The sequence below is a fragment of the Molothrus aeneus genome, chromosome 1 (genome assembly GCF_037042795.1).
Source record: "Molothrus aeneus isolate 106 chromosome 1, BPBGC_Maene_1.0, whole genome shotgun sequence".
Taxonomy (NCBI): domain Eukaryota; kingdom Metazoa; phylum Chordata; class Aves; order Passeriformes; family Icteridae; genus Molothrus; species Molothrus aeneus.
In genome coordinates this window covers 2,273,414-2,285,570 of record NC_089646.1, presented here as the reverse complement: position 1 = coordinate 2,285,570, position 12,157 = coordinate 2,273,414, and the positions used below count along the sequence as shown (strand labels likewise).

The following is a 12,157-nucleotide window of genomic DNA, read 5'->3' as shown; positions in this document are numbered from 1 at the left end:
ATCTGCATTTATTTCTTTTGCTGCTGTTGCTCATATTACACAATCTGGCCATTCGGGTTTGCAGAGAGATCTCTCAGAAAGCTCAGTGCTGCTGTTCAGCACAGCCTCTGCCTGGCTGAGGGAAAAGGAGATGCTTAGGAAGATGCAAGTCTTTCAAAGGACACTTAATCACACGAGTCACTTCAGGTGGGTGGGAGCAGAGCAAATCCATGCTTTTGCTAATGCTCTTCTTTCCAGCCCGGTGTTGTGGGCCGGTGGAAAGAGCTGCTCTCCTTCCAGAGGCATCGGCGTCGGGGCAGAACTTGTGTGACTGCCAGATGTACCTCAGGATGGCCCAGAAGTCATTAGACCTATTCTATCCAACCAGTTTTAGCCTTTTTATTTTTAAAATTTTTTTGTCCAGTTTTTATTCTTTTTAATATCAAAAAAAGTAGACTTCTCTCACGTCTGCAACCTCAGAGGAAGTAGGCTCGAAAATCCATTTCTCCACACGGAGCCCGGCCAAGGGGGGGTTTTACGCCTGATTTATTTGCACGTGTGGACGTCGTAGACTCGTATGCACTCCTGGCAGCGGACGTAGCAGCACCAGTGGAAGATACAGTGACACTTCTCTTTCCTTTTCTCAGTCCTCGTGTTGTGCCCGCGGCCGCAGCACAAAAGGTCACAACCGTCAATCCCGTGGGAGGTGACGTTGCAGATCCTGTCGCGGGTCCCAAAGGAGCCTGTCTCGGGGTTGGGCTCGCAAAAGTTTGGTGAGTTCTCGTAGTAGACCAGGTCCTTCTCAGTGGGGGCCTTGAAGAAGTTGTATTTGGGCCGCAGGGTCTCCACCCAGCCGCGGGATTCCCGGTGTTTCTCCACCACCATTTCGGACGCGCTGTCGTACTTGTCCTTGAGGTAGTCGCCGATGACCCTGAAGTCTGGCTGGGACCACCAGCAGGTCTTCACTTCACAGCTGCCCGAGAGCCCGTGGCACTTGCACTTGAGGTGCATGAGCTCAATGATGGACTGAAAAAGAGAAGAAAGGCAAAGGAGAAGGAAGACGTTAACCTGTAATTAAAACTCTTCATGACATTCTGCCACTTGGCCATGATTTTCCAAGGAATTATGGATGTTTTCATAGATATATTTATACTCTTGTGAACAAAAATCCCCTTATCTCCCCCTCACTGCTGGGTCTAAGCCATAGAACTTCTGTACTTTATGGTTTTCAGCGACTGGTTCTGACTCTCAGCTCAAATTTAAGCATTTACCAAAAACTTTCACCAAGGAGATTTATTAACTTCTGTCCTATCAATGTTCAGGTGGGAATATTATAGTGCTGTCACACAGGAAAAGAATTCAAACACATCTGGGCAGAGAAGAAAAGAACACACAAAGCTACTCAAACAATGCCTTCATAAATGGAAAAGGCAGCTTTTCTGTTGGAAACAAAAGGAAGATGAAGTGTCCTAACTATCTAGAACAGAACTCCATCCTTTACATATGTTAAGCAAACAAGGTTCAAGTCTTGCTATGACTACTTTCAGAAACTGAAAAGGGATTTGTTTTTATTTTAAAGCCAGGGTTATGATTTTTCTAAAATCACTTCAAAGGAAAAAAAAAAAATAAGAGCCCTACTTTTGATTTTAAAGGCTCAGGCTTCAACACAAAACACTCTCCTGGGATAAATGGGAGGGTGATTATTGATCCCAGAAGCTTGCTACTTGTTTTTACCTCTTATACAATGAGTTAAATAAACAGAGGTCTTGCCCTCCAGTACTCTGGGTGGGAGACAACCTTACGCAACAGCTTGATAATCTGCATTTCCAGAGAGATCAGCAAATTTCTGGGTACGTGAACAGGCGAGTGCCAGCCTGAGTCCAAGAGATTTGCCATGAATCAGCACCTTGGTGCTCACCAGGTGTTTTCCTGTGTTATTTATGGAGTATCACCTGCCACAAAGCTGGCTGCAATTAACGAGGAGAGAGAACCGCAGAAGGTTTGGTTTGTATAATCACACTGAGCTTAATCAAAACTCCTGGTGGAGCAGTAGGGTTGGAGTTCCTGTGGGAACTGATATGAAACATTGCCCATGGCTCAGGTTTAGCTGGGAACACTCAGGTATGGAGGCCTGGAAGAGCTGTCCCTTGGGTGCTGGCATGGTGAGGATGGAAAACACCAGTGCTTTCTAAAATTGTGGGATTTCAGGTCATGGTGTGACATCTGTGGGATTTCTGGTCATGGTCTGACACCTGTAAAACGTCCTAGAAGAACTCAGAGTCAAGGAACAAGAATTAGAGTAAAAAGGCCTCTGCAGGCCTGTGATCACAGGGAGGTTTGTGTCACAGGCATATTTTATGAAAAATCCTTTTGCCAGGATTTTTCGTCCTGAGAAGCTGAGAGGCCTCAGAAATGAAATGTAAACAATAATTATCTGCTGCTGTGGAATGCAACAGGGGCATCTGTGATTGGTCTCATATGAATTGTTCCTACTTGATGACCAATCCCAGTCCAGCTGTGTCGGGACTCTGGTCAGTCACAAGATTTTATTATTCATTCCTTTCTAGCCTTCTGATGTCTCCTTTCTCTTTCTTTAGTGTAGTTTTAATATCTCATTTTCTTTTAATATAATATGTATCATAAAATAATAAATCAGCCTTCTGAAACATGGAGTCAAGATTCTCATCTCTCCCCTCATCCTGGAGACCCGCAAACACCACCATGTTTGTTTGTTTTTTTACAAGGATTCTCACTTTAAAACAAATTCTCACTTTAAAGGAAACCCCTCTTTTTCCCACTATGTATCCCAGTAACTGCCACCAGCGCTGCCCCATCCCTGGGGGTTCCTGGGATAATTTAGGCCAGAGCTGGAGGAAACCACATTATTGCTTGTGGTCATCTCCATTGCAGACAATTTTGGTTTCTGGTGGTATTTCCCTTTCAGAAGTTGTATTCCAACAGCTCTGCTGTGGTGTGAGGTGGGATAACACCACTGGGAATTCACAGTATCCACTTCAGGAGCTCTCAGGAAACCCCAGCCTGCCTGTGGACGTGTCCCAGCACAGCAGCTGTGGAGGCTTTGGTACAGCTCAGTGCACAAATGTCCTCCTGGATATGTGCAAGACCTTCTGCTCTGGGGACAAGACCACATTAACCTGTTCCCTCTTATCTCAGAGAAGCTGTGGCATAATCTCTGTTAGAAAGGGCTTTGTGGTTCAGTTCTACAAATGATTTCCCACAAATTGCATTCTTCTGGATTTATGGGCTATCCTTGAGATTAAAAAAATAAAAAAAGGAATATCCCCCTTTTGGGATTATTCCACCTAGGGAAAAGATTCATTGTGTATGTGGCAGATTTTGTGCCTTCTTTCCCTTTACATATTTTGTTCCAAGATTGTTTGAAGTAAAAACAGCTTCAGGGAATGATCCAAGTTTAATCAGGAGGCACCAGAGTTCTATTGCCTCTAATTTTGTTTAAATATTTCCTGGGAAAAAGAACAGGGTTGAGAAGATGGGTTGTGGGAAAAGCTCTCCTGGCTCTTCTCCTCCCTCAAGGCTGCAGAGAAGGGGAATGTACAATTGCACTTGAACTTCAGGTGCCCCACAGGCAATGGAAGGGAACAGGCACCATTAGGACATTAATAATAGCTCTAATAGTGGAATAAGGGTTAATAACTCTAATAGTGGAATCACAGAATTATTTGGGTTGGAAGGGACCTTAAAAATTGCTCAGTTCCAACCACCCTGGAATGGGCAGGGACACCTTCTGCTAGCCCTGTCCAACCTGGCCTTGGACATTTCCAGGAATGGGGCATCCACAACTTCTGGGGGTAGATATCCTCATAAGATGGGATCAAATCCCATCTTCTGGGGGTAGACATCTTCCTAAATTGGGATGAAATCCCATCTTCTGGGGGTAGATATCCTTGTAAGATGGGAAAAAATCCCATTTTCTGGGGCTAGATATCCTTGTAAGATGGGAAGAAATCCCATCCTCAACCTGCCTTGATCCATCCTCTATAAAAGAGATCTGGACAGCTGACTCCAAGGCAGGTGCTTACATCTGTGTGGGTGAATTCATGTGGAATTCACAGACCAGGCACGTCGATCTAGAGCTATCACAGGATAGGTACTACCATTTTGTGACAAAAATTTTGCCCCAGTTTAGGTCTTTTGAGCCCCCTTAATTCCCTCCCACCACTCATCCTCTCAGGTAAGAAAACACCAACAGGAAAGGAGGAAATGAAATGTCCTTACCGTCCTTCCAGCCTCGTTGTTGTGCCTGTTCATGGCCGAGCGGGCGTCGGGCCGGTTCTCCCGCGCGTCCGCGAACTCCCGGGACACCATGCTGCCGAACTCCACGTCCTCACTGCAGCCTCCCCACTTCCAGCCCTCGCCAGGAGAGCCCTTGTGGCGCGTGTCACACCCGCAGATGGTGGCCGAGCCCTCGGCGCAGGACCTGGTGACAGCAAAAGCCACCCCGGCGGAGGCGATGGCGTGGACGAAGGCCGACTCCCTGGTGGCTGTGAGAGAGAGGAAGTGTCACTGGGATATTTTATGGAAAATCCCTTCACTGGGATTTCTTCTCCTGGCAAGATGAGAAGCCTCAGCTTCTCTATGTTTTGCTCCTCTAGAATGTGATTTGGAGAATTGCTCACCCCAGTATGTGAATTGTTTTTACTTAGTAACTAGTCCCAGTCCAGCTGTGTTGGACTCTCTGGTCTGTCACGGGTTTTTATTATTCATTCTTTTCTAGCCTTCTGATGTATCCTTCCTCTTTCTTTAGTATAGTTTTAGTATATCATTTTCTTTTAATATCATATCATATCATATCATATCATAACATAATAAATCAGGCCTTCTAAGAACTTAGAGTCAATTCTCATCTCTCACCTCATCCTGGGGACCCTCACAACACCACAACAAGGAAGGGCCAGTGAAGGATGGATTTGGTCGGTGCTCTGAACACCTTCTCTGGAGGCCATGGCAGAAGGCCAGGGAATCCTCCTCTTCCCTGTGGTCTGGCTTGGACCTGCTCCAAAGACTTTGTTTTTCGCTAGGAAATGAGTTCCTGTGCAGACAGGACCAGGCTTGATTCAAGGCCACTGAGGGCAGCCAAAAAGTTCTGACTGGGGTCATCCTCAGGCCTTTGGAGAGGGCCATGGCACCACAGACAGTTGTGCAAACCTGAATTTCAGGGGAATATTCTGTATGGTACTGTGCAGCCAATGCACCACATGGCCAGACCCTGAGCTGTGGGCTTTGCTTCAGAATTTGGGTATGTTCCCAAAAAAAAATAAAAAATGCAGGTTTACACTTAACAGCCTCATGGTCCCACCACCAGGTAAAGCTCCTCTTCCTTGACAGGGAGAGGTGCTGGTGGCTGGAAGGTAGGAAAATGCCAGGATGGTCACATCCTCAATCCTCAGGATGAGAACCAAACCTTGTCCCCTCCCTCCATCTCTTTTCCCCAAGGCTGTGCCTCTCACTCAGTGACAGCACTCAAAATGCACCTTGCACTTGCCCCAAGTTTTCCTCCTTTGCCTAATTAAGGTCCCTGCCAAGGGGGACTGGAAATGAGCTTTCCCTTGTGCCCACGGGCTCAGGCTGGAGGGTGGGATCAGCCAGGGGATGTCATGGCTAAGGACTGAGGAGTTTTAGTCTTTGTGGAGAACTTCCCTCACAGCCTTCCATCCCAGGGAGAGCTGGGCAGGGAAGGGGAGCAGGGAAGGTTTTCCTGGATGTCACAGCTTTTTCCACACTGTGCCAAAATGAAAACCAAACTTTTCGAACTGCTTTGCAAGTGGGGAGCACCCCAAGATATCAAATTTATTTCTCTTTCTCCCCATGGTTTTGGTTTCTTCACTGACAAGAAATGACCCCACAGTTCAACATCACACCTCAGAAAACACCAGTAGGGTAAAAATGGGATTTTTACCATGAACAGGGCTGTTCTCAAACCCTTGGGGCAATTCTAAGCAGGCACAATGATTCTGATAACTGACCTCCCTGAACCTCCTGTATTATTCCCCACTCACCTTGTGCTTACAGACCAGTTATCCTAGAAATTGTGTTCTTTCTTACATTTTTTAGATTATTCCACTGAGACATTGAAATATTAATGGATCCATAAAATCACAAGGTCACATTTTCAGTTGATGCAACTTCACCAAAGCTTCTACTGAGCTTTGTATCACCTGACTTCTCCAAAACCACTCAAACTGTCCCTGCACCATATTTTGCTGATCTGAGCTTTCCCTGGGCATTTTGGCTTAATCTTTGCCTTCCAGATGCTTCCAGGCTTTGCTAATGTGAAGAGAGTTTAATGCAGCAAGCCAAAAAACTCAACATGTTTTCGGGGAGCAATCACAACTGTGGAGCAGTCCTGGCTGGATTTTAGGCTTAAGCAAGAACTCAAGCTTTGCTTTGGGAAGGCTACCAAACACAACAGTATGCAAATCCCATAATGTGCATGAATTTACAGGCTGAAGGGATGAGCAATGTCCTGGAACATGTTTGCCAGGGCACTTGGGGAGATTATTAAGTCACCAAGGGCTACAACCAAAATAAAAAAAAAAAAAAAAAAGGAAAATGCAGGAGCCCTCAGGTCCCCAGTGTGATTTTGAAAAACCCTTGTTCAGCATCTGGCCATCCTGGAGGATGCCAGCATCCTGCAAATGATGACCATGCAGTTCTTGATTGTGAAAGCTCAGCTTGGAGCATGGACAGGAGAGTCCCGTTCACACAGGACTGGGGACTCTGCATCTTGCACTTGCCTAAGTCCAGGTGGGATCCAGAAACCAAATTTTGGGGGTGCAGCAGTTCATATGAGGTCTCCAAGAACATTTCTGACCAGCTCTGGAGTCTCTGAAGAATGAAAGGCTCCTCACAAAAGCCAGTGAGGTGAGGCGGTGGGGTGGATGCCATTATAATCTGGTCGGGAGGTGGAAGGTGCAGTGTCTGACCAGGGAAAGGCTGACACACTTCCCACCTCCTCTCAGTGTGGCCCAACTGATCCCGAAACCTTTCCATAAAATCACAGAGTGGTTGGATTGGAAGGTCCTTAAGGGTCAAGTGGTCTCAGCATTCCCAGTTTTCCTACTCAGGGCTGCTTTCACCCCTTTCTCCACCCAGCCTGTGTCTGGGATTGGGATTGGCCTGACCCTTGTGCAGGACTGTGAGAAATGGATTTGTGAAGGGTTCTCAAAACCTGACTGAAAGCTCACACAGCCTTGTACATCTGTGTGCAAACTCTGAGTGAAGGTGTGCTGGCTTAGGAAGGTCATGGAATGGAGATGACATTGCTGAGAGAGAGATTGAGCAAGAAACCAGTTTCAGGAGATGGCCTTGAAAAAAGACCAGATATTTTAGAGAATTTGAACTGTGAAAGATGCATTGTAGCAAGACCATATGGGGTATAATAATAGGTGATTATAGGTGATTAAAATAATAGGTGATAGCAGAATTGTGTGGCAAAAGCTAATAGGCTGAAAAATATTTATGAGGTACATCTTTATAAGGTAATATTTATGAGGTAACCAGGAAATAGGTTGGCTTCTGATAGATTAGCATTGAGTTTTTCATCTCTTATGTCTCACCCTTCATCGAGACTGATAACGGAATAAACTCTTTTAAAACACCTCTCAGTTTCCCTGTCTCTGTAGAGCTGGGACTTTCCAGCACAGGACCTTGCACTTGGGCTTGAGCTTCATGAGGTTTGCACAGAGCCACATCTCCATCCCTCCCCTCTGCCTGGTGTCACCAGCAAAGCTTCTGAGGGTGCCCTGGATGCCTCTGTCCTTGTCACCAACAAGCAGTGCCAGCCCCAACCCCCAAGGAGCATCGCTGCAGTGCCACCGTACAGATAATTCCTGACCCACAAGGTGGTCCATCCATCAAATCCAGGTATCTCCAATTCAGGGACAAGGATGATGTGCTTCCCTAAAGTTCCTTAGTTAGGCCAGCTCTCATCTCTTAGGAATCACCCTTTCCTCTGCTCAGGAGAGATATGATCCAGGCCTGGGAAGGAGCTGTGGGTGCTGAACTGATGTCTGCAAACCTCGGGGAGAACCCCTGTGCCTTGCCAAGCTTGGGCCAGAAAGAAAATGTCTACAGCAGTGGGGTTTGTGCAGGAAAACTTCTCCTGTGTGGGGGTGAGAGGGGTGGCCTTGGCTTGGGAGTCCATGGTTGGGATTCAGCAGGAGCCATCAGCCCAGTGGTGTTTCCCTGGGCGTTCCCCTCGCTACCAGAAAGACATGGAGGGGCTGGAGCATGTCCAGGGAAGGGGCTGGAGCACCAGGAGGGGCTGAGGGAGCTGGGCAGGGGCTGAGCCTGGAGCAAAGGAGGCTCAGGGGGGCCCTTGTGGCTCTGCACAGCTCCTGACAGGAGGGGACAGCCAGGAGGGTCGGGCTCTGCTCCAGGGAACAGGGACAGGAGGAGAGGGAACGGCCTCAGGTTGTGTCAAGAAGGAAAATTTGGGAAATTTTAGGGAAAATTGGATATTTTGGTTGGATATTAGGGAAAATTTCTTCACTGAAAGGGTTGTCAGGCACAGGGGAGTGGTGGAGTCACCTGGAGGGATTCAAAGGATATGGCACTTGGGAACATGGGTTACCAGTGGATGTGGCAGTGCTGGCATCATGTCTGGGCTCAGTGACCTTGCTGGTCTGTTCCAACCTTAAGGATTCTACAGTCCAATGGTTCTGTCCAGGTGCAGAGCTCAAACCCCAGGGAGCATCAGGCAGCACAGCCTGGAGAATTCCCATATTTGCCAGGGCTTGGCCACAGCCGAACAAGCAGTTCCAGCAGTTCTTTGGCTGTAGACACCAAACCCTAAATCTCAGGTCCATCCCCTAAACTCTGCGCAGCTTTTAGCCCTCATTGAAAGCCAGGAGGGTATTGATGGGATTTTCCTTAAGAAGCACCAATTACATCGAGCTCTGCTCTTCCCAGAAAGCGCCCGGTGCCTTTTACAGCCTGGATAGGACTCAATCACTCCCCTGCTTTTGAAATGCAGCCACCACTTAAGAGCACACAACAGGAAGCAAATCGCCTTGTATCTGATCGTAACTACCTGGGGAATGCAGGCAGGCAGGGCAAAGGAGCTCAGCTCTGGCCCCGGGGCACCGAGGTGAGGAGTTTTGTCTCTTGAGAAAGTCGCAGCCCGGTCCCTTAATGACTCCACGAAATTAGGGCACTGGCTTTAACATCTCCTACCCCCCTAAGTTAAGGCAGCGGGTTCAATATTGACGCAGATGGAGCCGTGCCATGGCGTGAGTCACGTCCTGCCACCTCCCAAAAGCCGTGGGACATGTCCTGCCTTCCCCGAGCATCCCCGAGCATCCCAAAAACATCCCCGGGTTGCAGCCGGGGGCGGTGCGGCTGCAGGAATGGAGCAGGAGCAGCATGGAGATGGAGATAAGCAGGAGGAAAGCATGCACTTGTGATGGAAATGAGGGGTTATTAAGGTGCCATATAAAAATGCAAGAGATTTGGCGAAGATAGCAGGAAAGTGCCGCGTGTTTGTCGGGTCGCCTCGTCCCTCTCTGGGTGGCTCTGGTGGCAGGAGGTGGTTGGGGCTTGGAGAGAGTTTCTGGAAAGTCACCTGGCCAGGAGGAGGTTAGCAGGGACCAAAATCTCACGGGGATGTTGACTTCAGAGCATTTTAACCACTTTATTTTGGTCACCAAAGCTCTGGCTTCATTCAGCTCCTTTGATTCCCTGAGTTTCCCTGCAGGGCCCAGAGAGTTGGATATCTGCAGCTTCTCCAAAATTCCCTCTCCATTCTGGGAGGACTGAATATCAGTGAAAAAGTGACTTACAGAGGGCCTTTAGGGGTGTCCTCTAAAGGAGAGGTCTCTCTCTCTCTGGAAAGGGTTTCCTAAGAAGCCCAGACTGAAATCTGAGGAAATGAACGTCCCCTGAATACCCTGTGCAGAACCTCTCTGACCACTTGTCCCAGCACCAAACCCACTTCAGATGCAAAAACACTTGGCTGAGAAGTAAAATGTGACCCAAGATTTGCTTTCCTGCTGTGACAGGGCTGTTTTATGTGACTGTGGGCAACTCCTTTAGTCGCTCTGTGCTTCTCCCTCCTTATCTGTACACCTGAGGACAATCCTGCTTATCTCCCCAGGAGCCTGCAATGCTAAATTCAGTGATGTCTTCAGAATTGTAGGCAGAAGGGATTGGAGCCCAGCAGAGGGTTCTCAGATTGTGGGATGAGGAAGGCAAATGAATAACTGCATAAATATCTCAGCTGTCTGATATGTGGAAACTGCTCTCCTGTGTTCTTCTGCCCAGACAGTGACTTATTCTCCCTGAGTCTTTCCCTGAATGATGAAATGATTAACCCCAGATCAGGTCAGGTGGGTGTCCCAGATATGTGGCAAGATGGACTGTGGTGATGCAGCAGGACGAATAGAATGGTTTATTTTTCTCTGAATATCCCTTTCTATCACAGCTATATAGCAACACTGGGCCCTGCCATCTCCATTCCTGAAACCCTAAATCTTTCCTTTTTGAAACGGAGTCCTTGGAGTGAAGCACTGACTTAGTGCCTTTTTGGGCTGGATAATGTATAAACAACATGGAAAAGAACAGAAATGTCCTAGACAACAAAGGAAAGAATTCCCAGCCATGTCTGCTCCTGAGGAGAGGATCCTGCTCCATTCCATGATTAGAAAGACATTGGAAAATTTGTGGCTGTGAGCCCTGAATTTCTGACACCACAGACCTCTGGAGTGCCCTTGGGAGAGGCATTTTGCTACAAATGGGGTGAAATAGAGGAAATGGTCTGTTTGTTTAGCAGGGCTGTGGGGAGGAGCCGTGCTGGCTCCTCTGAGCTTTGTTTTTCAAAGCTAAAATTCTACAGAAAGTACCTCTAGCTCCATCTTAGAGGGGTGGAAGGTGCCAGGGCTTCCCAACATCTTTCTGGTAGGGCAGAGTCCCTAGGTGCACCAGGGAGTGTTAGAGAGGGTTTCAATTCCCTCCTTGGCTCCAGGGGATATAAACCCACAGCTGTCAGTTAAGATTTGCACAACAGTCGACACTGCAGTGACTCTGGGTTAAAATGGAAAAAACCTGACCAAATAAACGAAATAAACCCTAAGAACTAAGAAACTGGAAATAAAGCTGGGAACAACCCGGTGTTTCTGGTATTTGGAGCAGCACAACCCAGCCTTTTACACTGGGGGCCCATCCTAGCTCACTCTCCCTGGTTCCTGTAGTTCTCCTGCACCTTTGGCATCCCAGGAGGTGGTGAGGAATTTGTGAGGAGCTTTGGAGGCCCAGCCTTAGACTGAGGTGGGGTGAAGCACAAGCCCTGTGAGGGACCCCTGAGGGAGCTGGGGGTGCTCAGCCTGGAGCAAAGGAGACTCAGGGCTGCCCCCATCACTCTCTGCAGCTCCTGAAAGGGGCCTGTGCTCAGCTGGCCCTGGGCTCTTTCTGCAGCAGCACTGACACAACCAGAGCACACAGCCTCGAGCTGCACCAGGGGAAATACAGGCTGGATAGCAGGGAAAAGTTTTTCACAGAAAGAGTGAGAAAGTTCTGGAATGGCTGCCCAGGGAGGTGGTGGAGTCCCCATGCCTGGGTGTGTTTAACAAAGCCTGGATGTGGCACTGGGGGCCAGGGTTTGGTTGAGCTGTTGGGGCTGGGTTGGACTCTGTGACCTTGAAGGTCTCTTCCAACCTGGTCATTCTGGGAATTCTGTGAATTTGGGTTTTGACTGCAGTACAAAGATCACCACCCAGCTGCTCTCAGCACACTGTGCTCTCTTTGAATCCACCCAGAAACATCTCCACGAAGATAAACCAGAAGGCTTTGAATCAAAGCTCACACTGCATCACTTTGGATGAAAAAGAAGAATCCCAGAAAAGATTAATACAGAACGAGCCTGCTCAGTTGTTGAGGAGCTGGTGGCCCTTGGGAGAAGGAGTTTCTTTAGGCTCTGACAGCCTTGCAGGCACAGCTGCTTTCTGAACAGCAGGAGTGAAATCCAGAGGGACTGGTGAGTCAGAGCTCCCAGGATTTGCAAAAGCACACGGAGGCATCGCTGCTGGCTTATACCAACACAAACGGCATTGCCTGCTGGCCCTGAGAGCCACGTGCAGGAGGAGCAGTGCAGCCCAGCCTGCCCCAGATTCCAGCAGAGGATACCCCAGTCCCTCAGCACAGC

The 12,157-nt window shown here is 48.2% G+C and overlaps 1 protein-coding gene across 1 annotated transcript in view; it reads right to left on the bottom strand.

Annotated features, from left to right (window-relative positions):
- Positions 1 to 525: 525 nt before the first annotated feature.
- The window catches only part of WNT3A (Wnt family member 3A), a 98,069-nt gene continuing 86,437 nt past the window's right edge, over positions 526 to 12,157 (bottom strand). Inside the window, exons 3-4 of the mRNA XM_066553473.1 lie at positions 4,237 to 4,502; positions 526 to 1,005 (exon numbers count right to left, since the gene is read on the bottom strand). Of these exons, the coding sequence (XP_066409570.1) occupies positions 526 to 1,005; positions 4,237 to 4,502 (746 nt within the window). The remainder of the gene's footprint in view (positions 1,006 to 4,236; positions 4,503 to 12,157) is intronic.